We start from the raw sequence: 25,080 nt of genomic DNA on the forward strand, positions 1-25,080 counted from the left end.
GCTCCTCATTGCCCACCTCAACCTCCCCTGGCACAGCTCCAGGCCGTTCCCTCCGCTCCTGTCCCTGGTTATCTGTGAGCAGAGACAACCCCCAGCTCCCCACACCTCTCAGGGAGCTGCAGAGAGCAATGAGGTCTGCCCTGAGCCTCCTCCAGCCCAAACACCCCCAGTGCCCTCAGCCGCTCCTCACAGGATTTGTGTCCCAGGCCCTTCACCAGCCTCATAGCCCTGCTCTGGACACACTGCAGGGCCTCGATGTCCTTCTTGGTACTTGTTGGGGGGCAGCCCCTGCCCCTGTGAGCATGGGCAACACACAGTGCCCCCCCCCCAGTGTCACACTGATCCCCCCAGGGTCACAGCATGGCCGGGGACCCTCCAGGATCCCTGCTCTGAGCCCTGCTGCAGGGTGGGTGTCAGAGGAGGAGGTTCGCAGCCTCCCTGGGCTACCCATGGCGGTGCTCCATGGTCCCCTTGGGCAAGAAGTGCCCTCTGAGCCCCTCTGGCTGTGCTCAGTCACCTCCCAGCACAGCAGCGGGTCCCCAGGTGGCTCACAGCTGCAAGGTCCCAGGACAAAGCCCCTGGGGGGCTCCATGCCCCAGCAGGGTCCTCTTGGCTCATGGCCCCCCAGCCACCCCCTGTGGTGCTCAGAGCCCCAGGACCTGCCCCAGGCACTGCGTTTTCACCCCCTGCTTTGCATTAATGCACAAAATGGACCCCAACAGCATCCTGGCTTGTGTGGGGAATGGTGTAACCAGCAGGATCAGGGAGGTGATCGGCCCCTGTACTCTGCTCTGGTGAGGCTGCACCTTGAGTGCTGTGTTCGATTTGGGGCCCCTCAGTAAAAGAAGAACATTGGGGCCCTGGAGCGTGTCTAGAGAAGGGCTATGAGTCTGGTGAAGGGCCTGGGACACAAGTCCTGTGAGGAGAGGCTGAGGGCACTGGGGGTGTTTGGGCTGGAAAATAGGAGGCTCAGGGCAGAGCTCATTGCTATCTGCAGCTCCCTGAGAGGAAGCTGTGGGGAGCTGGGGGTCGGCCTCTGCTCGCAGATAACCAGGGACAGGACCCAAGGGAACGGCCTGGAGCTGTGCCAGGGGAGGTTGAGGTGGGCAATGAGGAGCCATTTCTGCTCAGACAGAGCGGGCAGGCGTTGGGACGGGTTGCCCAGGGAGGTGGGGGAGTCCCCGTCCCTGGGGGGGCTCCAGGAGAGGTTGGGGCTGGTGCTTGGGGACACGGCTCCGTGGGGACAGTTGGGGGGGGGGTGCTTGGAGCAGGTGACCCTGGGGGGCTCCTCCACCCCTGACAATTCTATGAAAAAGCCCAAAATCTCCCCTGTCCCCCAGCCCGGCCTCCGGCCTCGTTGCCGTGGCGACAGCGCCCCCCCCCCCCCCCCGCCTCCTCCTCCTCCTCCTCCTCCTCCCCGCAGCTCCGTCATCGGCAGGCGCCGGCGCGGAGGCCATGGCGGAGGCGGCCGAGCAGGGCCGGGAGGAGGCCGCGGCCCCCAGCCGCGAGGAGCCCGCGCCCGCAGCCTCGTCCCCGGCCGGGGATGGGCCGGAGGCCGCGGAGGACCCGGCGGTGGCGGCGGAGGGCGAGGGGGGAGAGGGCGGCGGGGCCGGGGAGCACAAGGCGGAGGCGCTGGACGGGGAGGTGAGGAGCAACGAGGGGGAGGCTGTGGACGGGGAGGACCCGAGCCTGCAGCCCTCGGCGGCCAAGAAGGTGAAGCTGGAGCTGAAGGAGCGGAAGGAGAAGAAGCACAAAGTGGACGAGGACGAGATCCAGAAGATGCAGTGAGTGCGCCCGGGGGGCTCCGTGCGTGGGCTGGGAGTGGAGGCTGTGTGAGGACGGGGCTCCGTTCCCTCCCCGGCTCCGTTTTGTATATCTGGAGGCTTAGGAGGGCTGAAAGAGCTCCAGAGTGTGTTTTCCTGACAATGATTATTTCTCTCCGCTCCAGAATACTGGTCTCTTCCTTCTCCGAAGAACAGCTGAATCGCTACGAGATGTATCGCCGCTCTGCCTTCCCCAAAGCTGCCATTAAACGGGTACGGCTTCGAGAACGCTTCGCCACAGGAGAAACCTGAGCAAAGCAAAAGGGTTGAGCCCTGCAGAGCCCGACCCCAGTCACAGCCAGGATCACACAGGGGGCTCCTTGGCTTGTGCAGGCTGCGGGTGCACCCTCCTCTCCCACTACATCTCAGCCTTCGTGGCCGGGAGCGTTGTCCTTAGATCTGCTTTTATCCGATTACGTCCTAGCTCAGTGCGCTCGTGTGGCTTATGCAGTTTAAATAGGAGCTTATCTGAAATGAAAAGTGGTTTGGGGGGCCACGAGGTACTACGAAAAAGTTAGTACAGGTCTGCAGCTAGGTAAGGGTGTGCTGAAAATATTGATAGCCAGCATGTGCCCAAAGCTATTAGACCTTGCTCTAAAGATTTATTACTGCTGTTCCAGCTCACTTTGGTAGCTAATGGTTGATACTGGACAGGCTCAACTGCTAAAAGTGATTTTAAACATTTCAATGCTGCTGTGTGTATGTTGTTCAACTGACTGCTGCTTCTTGGCTTGTCCAGCTGATCCAGTCCATCACCGGCACCTCGGTCTCTCAGAACGTGGTTATTGCCATGTCGGGCATTTCCAAGGTCTTCGTTGGAGAGGTGGTGGAAGAAGGTGGGTGCAATTAGGTTATTGGTGAGTAAAAAGATAAGAATGCAGTGAAAATCCAGTGCTTAATAGAGAGCAGATAGACAAGAAATGACTGGACATTTTGTGGCTTTCTGTCCAGGTCTCTTGCTTCACTTGCTATCCTGCCGGGCTCTGGTGCTTTCAAAGCAGCAGTAGAAGGCTGCTGTTAAGAATGGAAGGGAAGTGTGGTGTTGTCCATATTCCACTTTAATCCTATTAATATGAGTGCCTGTCAGTCAGCAGAGATGGGTGACTACTGGCCTTTTTTTTTCTTTTATCTTCTCTGGAGAAGTTAACTTAGGAGCTCTTGCTACATGTCAGCCTGTGAGCAGGCTGCAGCAGGGTAATAAAGATCTCTCGTTAATAGTGCTGTGCACAAATTCAGCTTAGAAGAGCAACGCATGATTTAAGCCTCTTAACCTGCAAGATTCTTTGTTGATGCGGTGAGCTGAGATCTCCGTGGGACACCCTGTGAAGGCTGACCCAGCTGCGAACCTGTCTTTGCTCTGCTTGTGCCTGGGGAGGAGAGGGTTCTCATTTCTCAGGCCAAGCAGTTAGCACAGACTTACTGCACAAAACATGCTGCCTGCATGATGTGGCTTTGGCACTTCTGTTTCTGACCATCTCTCCAGCTCCGTGTGCTGCCAGAGGCAGCCTAGAGAAGCAGTTTCACTGCTGCAGTTAATTGCTGCATGTCCTTGGCAGGAGACATGACTGAGACTTACCAGAACGGACAGAAAAGAAACTGATCTCTGAGTCCATTGTAGGCTGTACCTTCCCGTCACTGCTGTGCACATAGCACCCGATCTAGGGGTGGTTTTAAAGTAGCAGGTTTAAGATCATGAGGTCATGTTGAGTTTGTGCGTGACTTAAAGTGGCTTATTCCACAGCAGCTGGAGCGTCTTTAAAAAGAAGGTTAAATGGTATTAATGCCTCTCGGACTGACTTTTATTTTAGTCAGAGAAACAGAGAAAGCAGTTTTGTTCTTGTGTATTAATGTGAGATGTAAAGCCCGAACAAAAATGTTACCTGCTGCCTTTATAACTGAAGCTCAACCAGTGGGAGGCTTCTCAAATGTCACCTGTTAGGAGACCGACCAAGCTTATCTGTCCTGCTCACGTGAACTCTTGTTTTTTGTTTAGCTCTGGATGTGTGTGAGAAGTGGGGGGAGCTGCCACCTCTGCAGCCTAAACACATGCGAGAGGCTGTCAGGAGGCTGAAGTCACGAGGACAGATCCCAAATTCCAAATATAAAAAGATCATCTTCCACTGAAGCATCCCAAGAGCAGCAGGAGAAGACAGATGTTAGAAGAAGCTTCCAGCTGTGCTCCTCACAGCAGTTGCGGCAGAGCCACGAGACCGAAGCGCTCCCAGCCTCTTGCTGCCTGCAGTCTTCTCCAAGAACCTGCACCAAAACACTCTCAGTTCAACTTGATTTTAAGTAACTTTAGCATCAAGGTTTGTGGGGCTTGTTTGCAGTTTACAAACAGTCATTAATGCTCCCAACATGGCTCATGGGGTAAAAGAAGCGCTACAGCTGAAGTTCATCGGGTGCAGTTACCCCATCAGCCCTATCCTGGCGTGAGAGGCTCCCCTTCCAGGAGCCCAAAAGCAGCACGTTGTGCACAGGCTCTTGTTTAAGGAACCCACGGCAGGCTTCCTGCAGTGACTGCTGAAGGCTGGCTTGTCATCTTAGCGCCGTGCAGGAGCCAAATCCCCGACCGGGTGCCTCAGAGTCTTCTGGCCCAGCAGCCTGGGGAAACGAACATTCAGCTTCTTCAGTGTACTTACCCACCAGGACCATACCTTCTGCTGGCACAGACGTGGCGGTATCTCTGTACAGAAGTGTTTTTTTTGTACATTAAACTTGTTGTTATATTCTTAGTCTTGCTGGGACAGCAAGTAGTAATTGTGCAATGGTGTTTTTGTGATTCAAAGTAGGGAGAGCGCACTGCGATCTGTCTCAACCAACCCCAACATGTTCACGAAGCTTCATGCCTCCGGCATGCAGTGTTCCATTAGCACATGCTGAAAGCTGATGCTTCTTAAGTCAGCGCTCAGCTGTTCTGCCCAAAGCCACTTTTATGGAGCTGTCTAGAGAACAGTACAGTCAGGAACATGAAGAGGGAGGAAAAGTGGAAAAAAAAAAAACAAACGCATGAGCCTGTAAGGAGGTTAACAAGTTTAATTTCGTGGTTCATAGAACCAATAAATGCATGAGTGGAAATATACTGCAACAAAGTTCCAATACTGCCTAAAATTCAAGTTCAGACTTGTACATTACCCACCTGTACACAGAGTATTCCCCTTGGAGCACACTTCTAACTAATGTAAAAGATGCTGAGGCCATGTGCTCTTCCTTGGGTAACTGGAGTAGAGTTACACCAAGGATTAAGTTGGCTCTCATCATAACAGAGTCCTTAAACACAAGACTCTAAAAAGTAAACTTTGCTAATCATCATCAGTGGAGTTTTTGTCCTCCCATAGGCCTTACAGCAAGGAAGAGGATTTTGTTTTACAGTACTTTTTACTGGTACTTAAAACAGAAAACAAGGGAAGTGCTTGAATTCTTACACAGAACTGGTTGACTTGAGATGCTGGAGCAAGAAACTGAAGAACTTGGCCCCAGCTCTCACCAACCTGCACCCACGGGAGTGTACGTGGTTCTATGACACTGCGAGTAGGCACCACATCTGAGAAAACCCTTTTTACCCTACCCCTTTCCTAAGCTGGCTGGAGATGAAGCTTGACCCCTACTCAACCAAAAAGTCATGAGATGTGAAAAAAAGAAACCTCCCATTTTCAACCAATTAGTGACTAAAAAGTAATACCATTGCATTCCACCTAGGGCAAGCATTCTTGGATTTCTTGCTTCACACAGAAAGGGGGAGCAAGCACAGAAGCACAAAGGTTTGACTAAATAAAGTTCAAGTTCTGCTCATGTGGGCTTTGTGCAGTTCGTAATGGGACTTTGAGCTCTTTGCATACAGGTTTTCACAGCATGGCTGCAGATACATGGATGCTTTGTTACCTCCTTGCCCTCAGCTCTGAGAGCTCCTCACAGCATCTCAGTTTAGTGCAGCAGGTAACCTGCACTTCTGAGCCTCTGCTTTTACTTCTGAATTCTATGCACGAGGCAGTATTGGTGAAAGAAATGCCCACTGATGCTTAGAAAGTTAAAGTGCATTTTCCTCTCGAGAACAGGCCTGACAGGCCGCTCTGGGACGTTTCCCATCACAGGCAGCAACACAAATCCAACGTGTCAGAGGCTGCACTGAGCAGGGGATGGGTCACAGGACGTGCTCCAGAGAAAACAGCCAGGCTGTCTAATAGGGCCGAGCAGGAGCGGTCCCCTCCTGGGGAGGAGGGAAAGCAAACTTGCAAAAGGCACAGCAGCATCCGAAGTTCACATCCAGCCCAGGCAGAGCGGGTGGGGAGCGCAAGCACCCCACACATCGCAGCAGAGCCTTTGGCTCCTGTGCTTCTGCCAAAGGCAAACCCTCCTCCTCTTAATTCACTCATGGCCGCCTCCTTCCAGGGTTTCTGGGAGGAAGGCCAGGCTTTTGCTGCCAGTCACATCTGGTTGTAGGCACGGGGCAGTCAGATCTTGGCAGACAAGGACGGCAGAAGCACTGGACTCCAGCAGCACGGTCTGCCCCAAGGCTGTTCAAACCTAGCGGACACGGACTGAACTCCAACAAACGTCACTCGAGGCTACCTTCAGTCTAACAGTCACACACTGAACGAGGGGGACGATCTGAACAGGGACGTGGTTTCAATCGCCCTCTCTCTCTTACCTGCTCTCTTTTAAGTGTGAAAGCTAACGACCGCAAGGAATTCACTCTTGGTTCCCTGCAGACCACAGGCAGCAGTGCCTCCAACCTAACCCAGCACAGTAAATACGTCCCTGTTCCCCTAGAGCTAAAGAACTAAAATGATCTCAGGAGTGTCTGTTAAAGGGAACTGCTCAACAGCTCCAGAGTTAGGCAAAGGGACAAGTATGTAACAGGTGGGGAAACCAAACCTAACTCCTAAGTCATTTGCTTTCTTTTGCATAGCTCCCAGTCCTCAGCTGATCACGGCTGGTCAGTCAGAGGCTGTTCCTTGCAGTGAGCAGGATTAAAACCTTACGTTACTTTAGCTGAACTAATGGAGTAATGCTTACACAGAAAAAAAAAAAAAAAAAAAAAGAAAAATCCATTAGAATAAAGTTTTGTGTAGTGTGTTCATCTTTTAAAAAGAGGGGGGTTACTCAACTTTTCTAGACAAATTGTTTTCATCTGATTAATAAAGGAGAATCCCAAGGGATCTGTCACCTCTGCTAGCATGTAGCACATGGCAATCTGTTTGACATGCACTAAGAAGCATGTGCATTGGAAATCGTGCCTCCACACAAACACCAAGGTTATCTGGAAAAATCCAAATCAAAGTTTGAAACACGATAAACTCAAACAAACTCTGCACACAGTAAAGATGCTAAGGGTAACAGGGGAAGGAATGGGCATCCATCCGTAACGTAGATGGGCTGGAAGTTTCACCATTCCATGTTAGAACAGGACAAATTCTCCTCTGTAACAGCTTATCCCTTCATGACTGCCCTTTTCAGCTGCTTCTTCGCTCAGTGCACAGACCACGTACTACCTGGACTGGTAGAGCAAAGATACCACGCACCAGTTTGCCTCTTGGAGTGGATTTGATTCTCACTTCATAAATGACATTTCCTTTTTAAAACTAGTGCTCATTTCCTGTTTTTCTAGTGTTTTCCTTTTTTTTTTTTTTCCCTCCACACTTTTGAATGCAGTTTCTTTACAAATGAGATCAATCGCTGTTTGATCGCAGAGACTTCTCCAAGGAAGCTGCTTCATGAAAGGTGAGAACACAAACGATGCTCAACAAACAGCTACTGTTTTGTCTCCATCCCACAGGGAGAGGTTCACAGCGTCAGCCTCCACCCAGAGGGACCTGGCCAGCACCCTTCTCCTGACCCACACACCAGCATCCCTGCTAAAAGACATTTAAGACGGGGTATGAGCTCAGTGCTATTAAAAATACACGACCCTGTAGGAGCACAGACAGCTATCTCTGTGCAGCCAGTACTGCTTGCCCTCTCTCCACTGGTTAAAATCTAGCACAGAATGGTTTGAGGACGACACACATCCCAAAGGAAATGCATAGGGCTTCTCATTCCGTGACTTAGCCAGCTTCCTTCACCCCGATTCTTTGACTGTAAAATTAAAGAGAGATTAAGCAGTGCTTTGTAATGAAATAGTGAATTCCTCCGTGCTTCTGCATCAATGAAGCCAAATATTGCAGGATTGAGAATGAACTAGACCAAGTCTAATATGCTCCTGATTCTGTCATGACGCGACGAATTACTGGTGGAAAAAGAGAACTGAAGAAATCTCTTTACTATCCTGGCCCTGCTCTTGAGGGGATGCTGAGCTGTAGCCCCCTGCCTCCACAAGGAGGAAATCCCCTCTGCATCTCCCACACCTGCTGACCTAGGTCTCTGTCTCTGCTAACACACGAGCTTTCACATCAGAGCTCTGAGCAATGTCTTCTGCCATACCTATTCCCTGTCACTCCTCGATGGGGTGAAGTCAGCTGTCCTCCTTTTGCTGTGTTCTTTAGCCCGCGTGAGCGGGCAAGAACGCCAAGAGGAAGGGCGAAAGAAGCAGAACCCCTACACCAACCACCTCTAGATGGGAGGTGAGGGCTGAAAGCAAGCTGTCACTACCACTGTGTGGACGGAGAGACGTGGGGTCCCCGCACCAGCTTCTGACCTCTTGTTTGTAGACCGAGCGCTGCCCTGGGTCAGTGACAGATGGTAGCACCATATTGCCAGGACAGAGGAAAGGGGCAGCAAGCGCTAAATCCCCCTGGCTCCTTCGGTGTTGCTCAGCCATGCTTTTCGTCCTTTCTCCCGGTTTCAAGTGTATTTTGCAGTCACAGTTGGTTTCCATTCTCTGAGATGATCAGTCTGCAGGAGGTTGCCCCGTTTAGCAGCAAGGTAATCAAACCAGCCGCCTTAGTGCTGGTGGTGGGCTCCACTCCTCCCGAGCAGCTGCAGCCTGCACCTTCGCTGTCAGAGCTGGAAGAGGGGATTGTATTTCCTAATTTCCTGCAGAAGGCGAGCCTTGTCCATGTTGGCTTCTGCAAGGGCTATTTTCATGGTCTGAAGTTCCCTTTGCAACTCTGGCAGGTCCTTTAGCTACAGGAGACAAACAGAAAAAACAAACCAGGAGTTCCCAAAAGTAAGCAGCAGGGCAGATCCAACTACACTGATCTGCTCAAAGAGGAATACCAAAGCAGGAGCTTTGCAGAGGAGATAAACTGCATGGTACAACCACACAAAGCTCGCCAACAAGGTGACCCAGGCTGATTTACAGAAGTACTTGCTAACTGCTGCCTGCAGACTTCTATGCCTTTCACTGGCGTCAGCTCAGGCTATCTAATGACTCAGGCTGCCAGCAATGGCTACCTAATGACTTTTTCCAGGACTTCCCTTCACACTTCTAGCCATAGGAACAAGACTTGCAGTGGGCAAGGTTTTTTCCTGCTAAGCAGCTAGCTGACTGGGGATGAAAGTGACTATACAAAGAAAGCAGAGTGAAAACAGGGCTCTGGTCTGCATTCTTTGTTTTACATGGGGGCCTGATACACCTATTCAGGTTTGTTTAAATTAAAATGATAGCTGGAGCATGCAGATGCTTGGCATTCCTGCTTCTTGCCTCCATGAACAAAGGTAATTCTGTCCTCACACACTGCCAGAGCAGCTTCATGCTACAGGACAGGGTTTTCCTTGGCAACTCTCAGAAATATTTTTACTCAAGAGTTTAGCCTTTGCATTTGGTCCTATGAAGTTCAAAAATATCAGAAAATAAACTGATGCTAAGCTACTGTAATGACTACTTGCTCCAGTTCTGTCAGGGCCCTGACACTATAAAACAAGCAGAAGAGGAAGTCTCTGCACTAAATGGAAAAGAGAAAGATGAGGAATGAAGTGGTGTTACCAATTAATGAACAGAATCCAAAGTCCCAGCCCAGTTCTGTATCCAGTTAGTCCCATTGCACCTTTAATATGTATTTGTCCATAGCAATTGATCAATTTATCAAGTAGACTTTATATCAGACAGGAATTGTAAGTAAAGAATACTGTGTTTATAAAATAAGCCACTTATCTGAATTCCAGTGGCAAAGAAAGTTTAAACTGAACAGCAAAAACTTTAGGTGACCTGAAGCTCTCCCTGGCTGTAAGACTTACTCTTCCCTGACAAAAGCTCTCTTTGTGGTTTCACGATTCCTGTTTTTGCTAACAAGGAATTGAACACAGCAGAAAGACAGAGCCACTCAGGAAAACAACAGGTTTCTGAAATGGAACAGCAGTGATTACACACTTGGCAGGGCATTCGTATTTCTCAGAATGCCTGCAAAGGGAGGTACGGACTGCTTTGTGTGCACTCCCTATCTGCAGCACACCACGCCTACCGGTAACTGCAAATACATGAAGACAAAGGCCAATTTTCCAGCCTCCTGCCAGCTAACTAGTTGTCTAGACAGCAAGAGGCAGCAGTGACTCACCTGCAGTCCACGCACTCCTCCTGGGGGTGCTGCCAAGACACACTCTGCTGGGGCCTTCTGGTCTTGAACAACTGGTTCAGGTTTTTCCAGTCTCAGTGAGTCCTCCCCTCCTGGAGCTGCAAAGGATAGAAAACGTTCAGGTGTAGGTATTAATGCAGCAGGGTTCTTAGGACAAAAGGAAAAGCTTTAACATTCTTTTTGTTTGTTTTAAACAGGAAAATAAAATTCCCACCCACATTTTACAATGAAGAAGCTAAAACAAGGGAAGAAGCAGTAATCTGTCCTGACTGTGTGAGCTCAAGGAAACACCAAGCATGAATTCAGGCTGCTAGTTCTCTGTTTTAGATATTAATGGGTTCTGCCCGAGGTATCAAATTTTCTGTCCAAACAATACAACAAAAGCAGCAAGAACTAGCGAGGTAGGACTGCCCACACCCACAGATTAATACTGCAGAGCAACCAAAGGACCTGGGTGCTTGCACTGAAGACAGAACATTATTTGTGCATTCTGGCAGGAGTGACAGCAAAGATCATAATTAGGGACCGCTCACACTCCAGAGCCCATCGGTCCCAGCACAATGATCACACTTCAGTTCCAGTCTCCTCTAGTGGCAGGCACAGCAGAGCACCCTACCTCCAGCAAGGCCTGGGAGGTGCTGGGGGAGAATAAATGAGATTCCTGACTCTGCTGACCTGTTAGATAGAAAACCCCATCATCTTTGCGCTTCACAACGATGTGATCTACTGCCAAGGTGATAGGAACAGGGCCAGGGGAGGTAGGGTATACCCGAGGGCTGTCATCCTGGAAAAAAGAAAAGAGAAAAAAGCAGAGAGGAGATGAAATGTTGTGAAAGCTCTGGCAGTCCTACAGACGGTTCCCCTTGCCCCCAGCCTCCACAGGAGTAACGTTACCACTGGCAGCACTGCCAGAGCATATCGAGGTCACCCACCATATGGAAAAGCCTGGCTTTATATACAGGGCACGGGGAAGGCCCTCACACAGATCACAACAAAGCTCTGTCATACCCATAATAAAGGTTAAGGAGAGGCCATCTTCCTTAGCACTACTCTCACAGTTGTCCTGTGAATTCCTGAGGCAAAAACCTACCAAAATAAAGCCAATATCCCTAAGCCTGAAGGTTTTTATGCTGCTGTCTGGCCACACTAGTTCCTGGTTGTCTGTGGAGCAAACACATTGCTTTCAGAAGAACTTCTGACAGTTTTCTCCCCGTCTAAGTATCAGACAGCTATTATACGCTGTTTTGTCTTCCATCCATAATTGTTTAAATTCTTACAAAAACGGTCAAATCATTCTTATTTCACACAAGCAATTGGGAGAAGTATTTAATTCTGTTTGCTTTGAGTCTGCAAACAGATCATCAACACAGCTGAGGAGAGAATCTGAAGGTCAGGCTCCCATTTCTCAACAATCTGAGCACTCAACAACCCTTCTGTGTTACTTGTTTATCCATAAGGCAATTTTTAGAAACCAAATGAAACACAGTCACAAAAACAGGACCTCTACAGAGGCCCATGGCCATCCCACAGCATCCTTACCCAAGCAGAATCTTGCAAGTGAGCTCTGCTCGGGATACCACCTTGGTTCCCCATATACCCACCTTCAGTGTGATTTTGGCATCCACAACTTCTATCTCCATGGGGATCACCTCAGGGATTATTTCATCCTCAAGAAAAGGGCCAAGGTTGGTGAGGAAGGACATGAAGAGCTCTGCTCTGTAGCTGTGGACCAGCATATGTAGGAAGCCATTCTGAACAGCAAGCGATGAGTGCACAGCAGCGTTGGGTCCTACTTCAAGACGCAAACACACTTCTGGCTGGGTCTTCTTAGCTTCAGGGACTGAAGGCTTCTCCACACCTGTATCTCCTACAAAGCAGAGAGGCCTCATTGCAGAACATTAGTAGTAAGGTCAAAATAAGGTCAAAATAAGAATTTTGAAAAGCCCTTCACTGTCCAGGCACAGAATAGAGTCAAGTTCACAAAGGCAGCAGTCTGAAGCCATCTTCCTCATCAAAGAAGTCCAGGTTTCAAACTGGAGGTCACACCACAGAGATTACCACCAGGACCAGACTCCCCAAGCCCCTGGAGCCAGCCTTCTCTCCCCAGCTCAGCACATCTAAAAGTAGCTGTCATCTTGCACCTGCACCAGTTGGCCAGAAACTCACCACTCAGTTCTCCAGAACCAGTCAGTCCTGAACACTATCTAAACATTGTATTCATTTTGCCCCCTTGTGGCTCTAAACAGTATTGATAAGAATAAAGAACAGTCCAACAACTCCTGCTCAGGCTTTCACTTAAAGTTTTTGGTTACACTTGTGTTTTTGTGTTTTTTGTTTTCATGCATTTTAAATTTGAACATAGCCGGGGGGAAGTACCCTGTCCCAGAAGCATTATTCTCAGGGCGGGAATAACTTCAGGGTTTCCCTAGGTACCTTTATTCCTCTTTTCATTTTTTATGCATCCTAGCAGGAAAAAAAAAAAATCCCAACCAAGGATTAGAGTTTCACTGTACCAGATATCATCTAGCTTAACTGTGTAGGTACTTTGGGAATTTCATGAACACTGAAATATCAGTTAAACTGAAAGACACCTTGAGAGTGGCAGTTATCACCGTGTGGTTATAAAAGCCAGAATCTTACCCACATAGCCACGTAAGTATTGCCACATCCCAACGTTGTTCAGTTGCTCTGGGACCACGTTCATTACTTGTAAGGCAACAGACAAATCATCACCTCGTGCCTCTATTCCACAGTTCACCTCATTCATCTTCAGTACCAGGACTGACACCTGAAACAGCAAGTGACAAGCTCCCTTATTAAACCACCACCACACTGAGTTCACTTCAAGATTCACTTGGAGGCAGTATTACAGTGAGGAGGAACAAAACTCTGACCAGCTGAAGGCTGGGGTCCTCTCCGCTCTGTGAAGTCGAGCTGTTTATCTCAGGAGACACTCCACCCTCATCCTCTGCCATCAGGCTTGCTCTACTGCCCGTGTTGTTGTGGGCCTGAAGGAGATGTCCTGAGGGAAGAGGGTCCAGGCTGGGCTCTGAAATGGAAGCGACAACAACAGTTTGATTCTGTTTCTTCTTCTGGTTTTAAGCAGTCCTGATCTCAGTATCTGCCTGAGTCTCATGACTTGTCAGCTTACACCAACCTCCAGGGAACTCTCTCCAGCTCCTTAGATGAATTTAATTAATGCGTAGCTGAAGTGTGCAATGCGCAGTGCACCCTACTTCTAACTATCCCTTAATCCCCTAATATATTTAATATATTAGGGGATTGTATATATCTAATACGTATCTAATGTATCTATACCTAATATAATCTAACCATCCCCTAATAAACCCCTCTCAAACACTATGGACTGTCCACCCACCTGTATGCATCTGTGGTTCTTGCTTTAGTATGGCCAAATAAACACCTTAGAACACCACTGTGATGGTACAGGGGACACCCTTTCCACTCATTTATACTCATTCTCTTTTTTTTTTTTTAAAAAAAAAAAAAAGCCATCTAGAAAAGCAGAAAGAGTAATTTTGGGTGAACTGCTCATGACCTGCAAAAAGAATGAATAGCACAAGAGAATTCCATGAGACCACAGCACGAGGCAGTCACCCATGGCAGAAAACTGAAATGAGAGTGGGGACGAGCACTCCTTACCAGAATCTGTGAGCATCACAAAGCCATCGCTGCCATCGCTGTCCACGGACAGCCCGTCCTCGGGACCGCTCCCATCCACGGACGTGGTGTCAAAGGAGTGCTGGGACGCCGTCCTCTTCATGGAGAAGAAAGGCATTCGCCTGCTGCCACCCCCACCTGGAGTCACTGCTCCCTCTTCTGCTTTGGGCAAAGAATCCCTACAAAATAAATAAATAAATCAATAAAGGCAAACAGCTTAGCCTTGGGATTATACAGGTATTAGGCAGGCTTTAGCGTCCTTATACCAATCCCCAAGAGATGAAGGTCTAACCTCTCTCTGGCCCATATGGCACACAGAGAAAGGGAGCAGTTGGCCTGCACCTCCCCTCCTTCCCGGCAGCCTTGCTGCTGCGATGCACAGGAGGATGCTCCACTCACTTGGCTGGGGGGAGAGAGAGCATTTTCTGCATGGTGGAGGTCATCTTCTCCCGGCTCAAGCTCAGAGCGTCTTTTGTTATAGACATGGCTTCTTTGGTGAGGTCCATAGTCACATGCAAAGCTTCCTTGGTGGCATCCTTTGTGATATGCAGCGCACTGGACAACTCCACCTCCAGGTTCTTCAAAGGGATGAGTTCTGCCTGGCCATTGAGAGCGATGTTTCCTCTCTCCACGGGCTGCACTTCTGAGGTTGGGCTAGAAGGGAGGGCAGGAGGGCTCTGAGGATGACTGCTGGGCTCTTCTGGTCTTTCTGGAACCAGGGCTTCTACAGCTTCACGTGCTTCCTCTATCAGACCCTTCTCCTCCATGGTTTTACCTTGCGGAGTTGTACTCAGAGCTCCATCGCTTGCAGATCTTTGGAGCCTCTCCAGTGGCACACCGGTTACGTTGGTACCTGTACCCTCAATCTCTCTGTCCTCTGGGACCTTTGAGGTCCCGCACATTCCCTTCTCGGAACTGGTCTCAGATTTCTGCTCCTTCTCCTCAGCTGCCAGCCCCTCCTTGCTGTCTGAGGGCGAGAGCTCTGACTCGATCAGGCTCGTTGTGTCTGAGTCGAGGGATCTGGGTTCCAGGCAGGAGCCTGGAGCAGGGTTCATGAGCAGGGCCACTTCAGCACTGTGGAACAGAACTCCCACAGAGGCAGACATGGGATCTAAAGGAGACCCAGTCACCTCCTGGGTATCCTGGGCCAGCTGCTCCTGTAGCGTTTGCAGAACTTCTTTCATCCTGAGCAGCACCAAGTATTGGTAGTGGTTGAGCCGAACTTTGACGTGAACAGATGAAGACAAAAGCACATGGATATCAGCAGAGGCTTCCAGCTCTTTATCATCTACTCCATCATCAATTTCACACTCAGACTCTCCCAAGACATCCATCGTCTCTGCAACCTTGTAGACATTCTTCAGATCCTGGTCAGTCCTTGATCTTTGGCAAACCCCATGCTCTCTGGAGAGGTTTTCATTCTTGGAGTGATTGCTGAAACTGGCAGAAGGCTTGATTTTTATATCAGAGGCAGATGATTCTTGTCGTTTAGATATCTGAGCCTGCCCCCATCTCTTGGGAAGACAGGCCCAAATGGAGAGGGGAAATGGGTCAATAAAGCTAAGGGCTCTGCCCTTAGAGCTCTCAGCACCCTCAAAGTCCAGGGAAAGCTCAGTGAAATTCATAGACCACAGATCTTCAGAGGCAGAGAGTTTGCGCAACGGCTGGGGAAAACCCGTATGCTTCTGAGGTCTGTCATCCACCTCGTATGCGTGGCGCAAGAAGAGGGTGTGAAGGAGGCTGAAGTTGTCCTGAGACCTCGGGAACTGTGTGTAGCTGGAGTGGAAGAATTCCGAACTGGCAAATTTACGGAAGAGGCTCTGGAGGTCCTGGCAGCTGCAGAGGGGAGCGTGGCGGGTGTTGGTGGCAGTCATCTCCGTCGCGCGGATGCAGAGCGTCTGCGGACGGTCTTGGTGATCAGTGACTTTCTTCTCCACAGGGATGTTGAGCTATGGGAAGAGAAAGACACTAGAAGTTAAGCAGTGAGAAGGGAAATTAGCAGAGGCCTATCCTGCTGCTTACACAGAAGATCAGCTGTGGAATATAGAAGTAATTGACAAGTCTTGGTCTCTACTAAAATCCCAAGAGCTGGACTAGACTCTCAACTCATCCTTATCTGAAAAATTAACAATAAGGGAAGAGAAATCAGATGCAAGGAAATTTAACCTTAATTTTATTTCAACTTCTTTTACCATCCACGGGTTGTGTAGCAGCTCAGCTCACAACTACACACTTTGATCTTTCTCTGCAAGTACTTACTACACAGTCAGGCCTTTAAGCCTTCGCACAAAACTGCTATCGAGTAGTCAGTGGCAGACACCATCGGATGTCAATGCCACAGACGCATGCCTGTTGGTACCTTCTCACTGGAGTGAGTCAAAGTGGTTTCCAAAGGGCAGAAAGCAACTTTTGGTTACCTGAGCCAGCAGTTTTTCCTTAAAACTGTTTTCATAAATACCGACTTGCCTGTCTATTCTGGACTAGAACTCAAGCACTTGTTTACTGCTCATAGATGAAAACAAAATTAACTCAAGCAGTAGACAGACAACAGATGGGGAAAGGGGGGAACTTCACGTGCTCAGCCTGGACTCCAGCTATGTCCTGGTCTCATGTTCCTTACACAACAAGAAGGGAGAGGACACTGAAGACTGAGAAGTGAATGGTACCTTCAGCCGGAAGCCATCCAGTCGGACATCAAAATGCTCATCACGTTTGCCTGAGTCCTCCAGCTTGTAAATGGCTTTGAACTGCTCCAAGCTGCGATAAAGATCCAGACAGAAGAGGTTTATCCAGAGCATGCTTGCTGTATCCAGGGTAAGCATCAAACCATTCAGCTGTACATATAGGTTTGGGCATGGAACTAGAATAGAACAGAATCAAAGTGGATTAATAATAGCAGAAAAGGCCTTTCAGGAGGTCTGCAGCTCAGCATCCAACCTGCATTGACAACACCAAAGCTTAGGGCTTCAACACCCACTGCAAGACAGATCTCTTGATGAAAGGGAGAAGCTGAGATGCAGCAGAGAAGTGACGTGTTCCAGTTCTCACGCCCAGTTAGCTGCAGAGCACTCAGAGCTCCCTAGAGTCCTGCTCCAGTGCAAATCAACAGAGCAGAACCCCAAGAGCTGACCAAAGCAGTTCTCCTTCAATATGCTCCTGGGCAAGTTATTTTTTTCAAGCACATCTTTCCCTTCACACTTTGCACCAGGCAAAGTCTATCCCACTATCTCAAAGGCAAAAGAAAAAAAAAAATAGACAGGCAAACACACAAACACCAGGAAACTGAACAAAAATGAACACCCATAGAAGCCTCAAGAATTTACACGTAAAGAATGAAAAGTTGACTGATTTTTTAAGAAACTTATGAAAGAAGGTGCTAACCTTGGTGTATTACCTGGAAAGTCCTGATTGTCTGGGAAGTAATACTCTGTGAATTCAATATGGATTGCAGAGACCTGATCAGGAAGGTTGAGGAATTTTCTATTACATGAAAGCAAGGTTGAAGGTTTCTTACTATGCTGACCAGCTGTAGAAACCTGAAAATATAAATGGCATGAAGCTGTGCAGAGCCCACATTTGGCAAAATAAAGCATCCCAGTAACCCTGCTGTCTCCCACATTCAATCTATCTCATTTACACATCAAACACACTATGCTTTCAAGTAACAATAAAACTTTTTTCTACCTTCTAATATTTTCAACTCCTCTCCTTTGAGGGAATTCAGTTCTTTATATCTCGTGTCACTGCTAGTAAGACCCACAACAATCAGAATTAGATGATGTGAACAAACAGAATTGAAATCTATTGTACCTTTCTTCAGGATTAACAGCGTGTTGCTAAATCCATTATAATACCTGGTACTGATTATGCTCTTACAATGGGTACACGGTATCTGGATGTAGGGCCTGATCCACTCTAATGATCCTTTCAGTCCTGGGTCAGAAATATGAGGTAAGATTCTCCTCCTCTGTCAAAAATCCATATCCTCACTAACTTCTCGAATGCATGAAATCTTTTATCCTGGGCTTGCCTATGAAAGTTTAGACATGAACACACAGAGCGCAGAAACTCTGTAGTTATGCATGCAATTTCCTCTGAACATGAAAATTATCAGCAGTTCATACCAGGTTTAAAAGTTGTACATGCAACACAGTAACAGCTTTTGGGTTCCCTGGTTGCAGAGCTTTGATTGTCTTGGATTACATGGGATTTGCCTGATTTATTTGCATCACATCAAATTAAATTTCTTTTTGAAAAAAAAAAAAAAAAAAAAAGAACATGGATGTCCACAGGCACTGCTCCAATCCCTACCTGGTGAACATCCAGGTCATCCACACGAACTACCACACAGCTGGATCGAAGCCGGTTCCAGGGAGGGTGCCGGAGCTGTGGCAAACTTGAAGGAGGTACACGGCCTTTCTCCAAGGGGCTTTTCTGAGGACTTAGAGATGTATCTGTGGGGATGGAAAAGCAGAAGCAGCAGGGTTTTACTCATCTCCTTTTCAATGAACTTCACTATCAACCCCAACACGTATGTGCTGACACAGCAGAAATAGCACCCCCAAAATTAGAAACAGATGGGCACAGTTAGGAGGAAAAAAACAAAACTTTAGTACTTGTAAAAGAAAAACAGCATCAAAGACTGGCATGCTCCACAGCAACAGAGCAACTTCCTCAGCTAGGCTTTTAACCATCTCTTTTATCCATTACATGCTCACTTACAGAGAAAAAAAAATAAAGTTAGGAAAGTGACTGCTGCAGCCTGTCCATTCTTGCTGCAGTGTTGTTCCAGTATGATATCCATTATCCTTTGCCACTAAATTTCTGATTTTTAGTGTGCTATGGATTTCTGCACCAACAAATCTAGCTGCTAAGAGTCAGTGAAAGGGAACTAGAGATATTGCTGCCTGGGGAACAACTGTTACCATCTCCAGCTTTATCAGGAATTTAATCAAACATCATTACCTGGTTTCCTTTTGAAGGGGGAAAGTGGAGTCTTGGCAAAGGCTGAGTCCATTTCTTCATAATGCTTCTCAATCTTGCTTTGAAATTCACTGACCAACCTTTTTGCCCACTGTCCCCGTGCTTCCATTGCCTCGCTGTACCTCACCCAATGCTTGCAGGCATCTCCTGCATGAAAGTAAACATCCTGGCTTTAAAATGAGGTTTCCGGATAAACACAACACTCCTGCTCCCCTTAAACCTACATAAATCTGTAAAGCATTCCCTTTAATTGATGCCACATTCAGGAGTACACAATATGCTGCATACTAAGCACTTGTGGAGCAAGAGCAGCTTTCCAAACAACAGAGCTGGTCCTACCAGCCAGTGTTCTAAACACAAGTGTTGGGAAGAATGCCATGGTCACACTTTTTCTTGCTTCCTCTGTTAACCACAAACAGATTTTCTCTTGGGACACATCCTACAACCCTTTCAAACTGATTAGGCACATGTAAGAACCAGATCCAGAGCTTAAGCAACCAAAAAGGAATCCAAAGTTTCAACTTTATGGCTTATGACAGACATAAATTTGTTCCTTTCTTTGCCAATAACTTGTCAGTCATCCACCAAGAGATAAACTAGATTAACCCAGTCCGCAAGGATTTAAGTCCCAAGTCTTTTGTGTAGTCCTTTCTTCCTGTCCTGCTTGAAGCCATGGTGCAGTGCTGTTCTGCAAATTGTTTTTATCTCCCTTGTCAAGCTGGGAGGACACTCTCTCCCTTACCTGCCCGATGGAAAGGATAATAGTCAAAAGCCATCCTCCTGAAGGTCAGCTGCATAGCACCGCCCAGCATCCCGTGCTTCAAAGTGCCTGTAAGAAAAAGAACAAAGAAAATTACAGTCAGCTCTGCAGTCCAAACCCTGACTCAGGATAATTCAGGACAATGCTCATTTGATTGCCGTCACTGACGGTTACCATGACTAGCACGAGCATATCTTAAAAAGTCTTGTCCTAGGCAAGGAACAGGACAACCAAATGTAATAGGGCAACAGTCTATATCATAAGAACCAGACCTATAATCTCAAATGCCAAATTACAAGGCCCCATCGCTTTCCAGGCTCCTGTCAATTACACTTTTCACTGCAATAACCAGCACTTGTTTTCTGAACACTTGCTGGTATGGCCAGTGAAATAAAGACAATAAAACCATGCCAAGATGTTAATAACAGCAGCTCAGGAGACAGCAATACACAAGCCAGTTAAAAAAAAATAGTGATGATGTGGGAGGGGATTTATTTATTTTTCCTTTAACAGGAAGATGTATTGAAACAAGCTGTCCAACTGGATCAGAGATGTCTGTGCAAAGAGAGGGAGGGAGGTGGGAAGGGATATTTACCTCATAAGAGAGAAAAGATAGTCAAAAACCTCTATTCTCTATTAAAATATATTATCTAGGAGTAAAACAGACACTAATTAACAAACCCTTACTTGAAAAGAAAGGGGTAGGCAATGGAATGGCAAATAATCCTTGAGATCCTGGATACTGTAAAAACAAACATTTTTTCACCAAGAGGAATAATCATGCTTAATTCCCCTTGGTCAATACCACATTGTTCCTATAGCATATCCTCTGATCCTTCAATAAACACTGGATTATTTTTTTCCCTCCTGCAGTGTCCTCCTGACGCTGCTCTCAGTTACCTGACTCTCGAGTGTGGCTGTCATCACAAATGTGCAGATCCAGGCGTGAGATGAGGAGGTGGTATGACGACTCTTTCATGTCATGTTTATCAAAGTACTGACCAATGCTACTCGCATTCGGGCTGACTCCAAATGGCTGAGACCAGGACTGCTGGGTACTTGGAGCAGGCGGTGTGATCTGTTAGAGAAGGAACAGCTTGCTAAGAAATGATAGAAGGCTAAAGAGGTGGTGGTGGGGAAAGTTAGAACAGAATTAAATACAACTCATGCAGTCCTCCAGGCTGCAAGGCATCAATCTAAGAAAATCCAACAGGAAGTCTAGAAATCTGGATCCTTCCCTATGTTGTCAAGAGTAAAACCCTTTGCCTGTGGTTCTGCCTCCTCTGTATCAAGCTACTGTTAACTTGTCTTGGAAGATGATGTAAGACTCTGAGATGAAAAGGGCAAAGTATTCCTGATCTCCCTTCTATGTAATCTCACTGCACTAAGCACATAGTCCTCCTTCCCTAGAGTTTCCACCACCAGCAGTGAAACTCCTCTTCCCTCACATTCCCTTCTTCTGAAAACACCTTTTGTCCTTTGCCCTATGTTTGTAGGGATTACTCAGCACAGGACTTTGTAAACAAAGTGGTAAGGGAAGTACAAGGTTACTGGTTGTTTTAAGGTTCTCACAGACTGCTAAGCTGTATGTAAACCAAAGAACAAATGAGACCAAATGAAACAAAGAACAAATGAGAAAAGAAACAGCAACAACAACAAAAAACACACACAAAGAATTCTCTCCAGAGTATTAGGCAGGAAAAAAGAACCCCTGACAACAACAGTAAAATTGGATGCCGATATTTTCCCTGGAGCATCAGAGCTCACTATGATTTTATGTCATAATATATTACATCAGAGCCCCTTCCCCCAGGCCTGTGCAGACTGACATTCAGAGGCAGAAAAGATTATTTCTAGAACATATTTATTTCTTATTACCAAATCAAATTCCTGTGGGATCCTCTGCAACTTTCTATATGCCAGCCCAATCTGGAAAGCCACACAACTTACCACCCTCCTTAAACAGAATCCAAAATTAGACAGAATCTAGCCCATGACTATTTAAGAACACTCTCTGATGCTTAGTGGCAACAAATTCAACTCCTTTGGGCATTTCTTTTCTCAACAATAGCCCACAATCTATGTGATGCTGACCAAGGAAGCCTAACAGTTCTCACCAGGGAGATGCTCTGTGAGTGTGGGCCAGATGATGTGCAAACAGAAACCGTCTCTTGCACCTTGTCTTTTCCTTTTTCCTGGCAAGCCAATGTCCAAATCATGCCTCACTCACCTGTACAGACTCTGGTGCCAGGCTTTTCCTCTGCTGGGCAGACTTCTCCATGGCTTCACTCAGAGACTCTGCGTACTTCATCATTGCTTTCAGCTGAGAGTCTGTCAGCACCCAGAGAAGGTCATCAAGAAGAAACATCAGCTTCGATGCCACCACATTGCAATCTTTGGTCTGAAACAGCAAGAAGGTGTCAGGGACTGTAAGAATTGCTCACAATACACTTTTCTTGTAATACACAGAAGCTGCAGCAGAAACAAGAGGTGCTGCTCCGAAACTCATCCAAGAAAAAAATTAATTGATCTGGTGGACGTCTGCAGTATGTCATCTGAGAAGGAAAGTAGTCAATGCTACCTTCTCTTTAGAAGAGAAATTGCTCACCATTAAGAAAAAAAATGGCATTTTTTTGCATCTATTCCCCATCACATTTCCACTGTCAGGTTAAAAAAAAAAGGCTAGTAGGCTTTAAGCTCCCTATAAAGAGATGACAGATCTCCTCGGGATGAGAAAATGGATTTTAAAATTGGCTCCATACATATTATTCTCCCCTGGGACATAAACTGCTCTGACATTTGGTAAAGAACACAGCTATTTCCAACAGAAAATAGAGCGGTATAGCAGCTTGGACTCAGTATTTGTAAAGGAAAAGAACCATTGCTGAAGGATGTGGGAGGAAATATGCATCATCATTGCACCAGGCAGTGAGAAGGTATCCTTCAAAGCATGGGTGAAACACTCACCCTTCTCTTAAGAGAGATCTGGATCCTGCCCTGGTTGGTAATGAGTCTCAGAGGAGTAGTAACAGGATCCTGATCACCATTGTCAGTTGCATCTGCTTCTATCCGAAGTGTCTGCCAGGTGAGTTCTTTGAATGTCAAAACCTACCCAGAAAGAGGAAAACGCTGAGATTTTCATCAACTTCAAGGATTACACTAAACCATTTTTAAATGTGGAATGAAACAAGGCCACGGAGAATCATTCAACATGCTTTTCCTCTGTGGTTCCTGTACAAAAACATCATCATGCCCCAGGTAATATCTAACCCCCTCTCTCACACTGAGACCAAAACAAACAAATAAATAAATAAATAAACAAATCAGACAAACCACCTGGGCATTCACAGCTTCTCCAGCTTCATTCTCACAGATTACAGGAGCTTAGAGAAAGCTCTGAACCTAAGTCAGCTCTCAGCACCTCCGCTGCAGCACTGCCAGGGAAGTTCAGCGAGGTTCCCTGATGTCGGTTAGGAGAATTCAGACACCTGCCCAATAGCCCAGAGCACCAGGACAGCCCGGAGTGCCACTTTTCTGGGCACGTTATGATGGGTGACATACGAGGACTCTTTACCTCTCCTCTCTGGGGATCTGTAATGCGGGTGAGCCGCAAGTCGCTCTGCTGCCAGTTGGGGTTGACGCTGTAGCCTTGGAGCTGCCATAGCTCAAAAGAAGCATGAAAGGCCTTGGAGTGAATCTTGATAGTGATGGAATTGACAACAATAAACATCCCCTCGACGACCTTTTCAGCAAAGCCATATTCACTGCAAAGAGAAGGTCCTTTAAGTCACCATTTGTTATGGTAAAAGGCCCAGGTAGACTCCAAGGTTTATAGGCAATATTAGAACCACTAAAACCTGAATCCGGAGTGGTCAGTGGTTAACTGTCGAGAACAACAGCCTCCCAAACCCCAACACGTCAGAAAGAAATCCCAGGGCTCAGGGGACTGACCTTTGACCTGCAGCAAGAGCAATGGGAGACTGTCCGTTGGGTGGCCGAGGCTCTTCACATGTTCGCATCTCTACCTCCACTTTATCCAGGTACTACAGAAACAGAACAGAGGATAAATAAATATGAGACAGAGCCTCAAGCCCAGATTAACATCCTCAAGTCTGGGACTCTAGTACAGGCACAACCAAGCTGTGCAGCCTCATGTCAAACCTCTCACACCAGTGCCAGATTTGTTGGGTAATCTGAATCCCCAGAAGTGGGGGGAGAACAAACAACAAAAACCAGGCATAAGGTTGCCCTGGACCTCACTGAAAGCTCAGCCCAGCTCTATCCTGCGGTGAAATGAGGGTCTCGTGGGAGGTCACTCATCTCCTAACAGGGCTGTTCTCAGAATTCTCCTTCCCCTGGGTGCTAAGGGCCTGGAGGCTTTAGGTCAGATGAAAATTTAAGAACGTACTTCATGGTTTCCCTTCCCAGAATTTTTGTCAAGTAGGAGGGATTAAAAAGGGTTTGGAAGAAAAGGAATGAACAAGAAAGAAACATTACCAGGCAGATTGGGTGTGTTTTCAGCTTTGTCCACTGGATCTGAAACAGTAAAGTCGAGGTTAGAAGAGTTATCTTCACATTGGAAAGTTTAGGAGATATCAGTGCACCATTTGAGCTCAAAGTTCTGCTCTGAGAAATGACCACAGGGACAGTCCACCATGTCCCACTGAATCCAGCTCAAACAGGCTCATGCAGACAAGTGAAAAGACAGTCCAGCTGACAGCTCCATAAAGCCAGCGTAGCTTTTGGATCCAGCGCATCATCACAAGTAATAGATGTTCAGCAGGTCAAATACTAATTTTTCCCATTCCTTTATGGAAAACGTTCTTGTCCTTAAAACATTTGGAACTAATTGCTGCTGTTATTAGAAATCAGCTGTGCATAAACCAATAATATCCTATTTTATTTTCTTACAGCAATACTTACTCTGCAGTTCTTGTAGGAGGGAGAACAAGTGTTTGGTACTAAAAGAAGCAGATCTGACTCTAAAAACAGATAGAACAGAGCAGATCTGACTCTAAAAACAGATAGAACAGAGCAGATGAATAAGACAGGCTGGTTTTTGTTGTCACTTGGCAGAGTAGAACCACATTTTTTTCATAGCAAGTCTCTTCCATATACAAAAAAACTTTTGCATTCATATAATGCAACTCTGGTTAGTACCAACTGAGATTAAATAGTCTGGCATTTCGCATCAACTGAAAAAAAAACAATTTTGTGCTCTAAAAAGCACAAGGAAGAAAATTTGTAGGAGGTTTCAGTGTGCAAAAGTGCAACTGTAAGTGCATGCACAATTTCAGCAATTATGCATGTAAATGGTCAACGGTGGGCTGAACGAGTGCAGTGTGCAGCTTTTCACATGCACCATTCATGTGTTTCTTAAGAA

General features: G+C 47.1%; 2 protein-coding genes across 3 annotated transcripts in view; one reads left to right on the forward strand and one right to left on the reverse strand.

The window, feature by feature from the left end:
* The first annotated feature begins 869 nt into the window (after window positions 1–869).
* On the forward strand, window positions 870–4,572 carry TAF11 (TATA-box binding protein associated factor 11). The gene is made up of 5 exons (XM_084497997.1): window positions 870–1,102; window positions 1,341–1,784; window positions 1,949–2,036; window positions 2,563–2,659; window positions 3,817–4,572. Exons 1-5 carry the CDS (start codon window positions 885–887, stop codon window positions 3,945–3,947), a joined length of 978 nt encoding a protein of 325 aa, XP_084354123.1. The 5' UTR covers window positions 870–884; the 3' UTR covers window positions 3,948–4,572.
* Window positions 3,841–25,080, reverse strand: part of BLTP3A (bridge-like lipid transfer protein family member 3A) — a 35,782-nt gene continuing 14,542 nt past the window's right edge. For both annotated transcript variants that reach the window (XM_084497995.1, XM_084497996.1), the window contains 19 exons: window positions 24,195–24,233; window positions 23,649–23,740; window positions 23,272–23,461; window positions 22,665–22,805; window positions 21,928–22,098; window positions 20,598–20,775; window positions 19,680–19,766; window positions 18,920–19,084; window positions 18,266–18,408; window positions 17,349–17,490; window positions 16,621–16,814; window positions 14,354–15,903; window positions 13,937–14,133; window positions 13,168–13,322; window positions 12,914–13,061; window positions 11,875–12,140; window positions 10,949–11,057; window positions 10,256–10,371; window positions 3,841–8,885 (listed from right to left, as the gene is read on the reverse strand). In XM_084497995.1, the coding sequence (XP_084354121.1) occupies window positions 8,760–8,885; window positions 10,256–10,371; window positions 10,949–11,057; window positions 11,875–12,140; window positions 12,914–13,061; window positions 13,168–13,322; window positions 13,937–14,133; window positions 14,354–15,903; window positions 16,621–16,814; window positions 17,349–17,490; window positions 18,266–18,408; window positions 18,920–19,084; window positions 19,680–19,766; window positions 20,598–20,775; window positions 21,928–22,098; window positions 22,665–22,805; window positions 23,272–23,461; window positions 23,649–23,740; window positions 24,195–24,233 (4,209 nt within the window). In that variant the 3' untranslated portion in view covers window positions 3,841–8,759. The remainder of the gene's footprint in view (window positions 8,886–10,255; window positions 10,372–10,948; window positions 11,058–11,874; window positions 12,141–12,913; window positions 13,062–13,167; window positions 13,323–13,936; window positions 14,134–14,353; window positions 15,904–16,620; window positions 16,815–17,348; window positions 17,491–18,265; window positions 18,409–18,919; window positions 19,085–19,679; window positions 19,767–20,597; window positions 20,776–21,927; window positions 22,099–22,664; window positions 22,806–23,271; window positions 23,462–23,648; window positions 23,741–24,194; window positions 24,234–25,080) is intronic.

The sequence above is a fragment of the Aythya ferina genome, assembly GCF_964211825.1.
Source record: "Aythya ferina genome assembly, chromosome: 25".
NCBI lineage: Eukaryota > Metazoa > Chordata > Aves > Anseriformes > Anatidae > Aythya > Aythya ferina.

What these genes read in the sequence shown, in the direction of transcription:
- TAF11 (XM_084497997.1), top strand. Translation starts at nt 885, where the DNA reads ATGAGTCTGGTGAAGGGCCTGGGACACAAGTCCTGTGAGGAGAGGCTG. An exon ending in GACGAGATCCAGAAGATGCA is followed by an intron (nt 1,785 to 1,948) that starts GTGAGTGCGCCC and finishes TCTCCGCTCCAG; the next exon opens with AATACTGGTCTCTTCCTTCT. An exon ending in TGGAGAGGTGGTGGAAGAAG is followed by an intron (nt 2,660 to 3,816) that starts GTGGGTGCAATT and finishes TTTTTTGTTTAG; the next exon opens with CTCTGGATGTGTGTGAGAAG.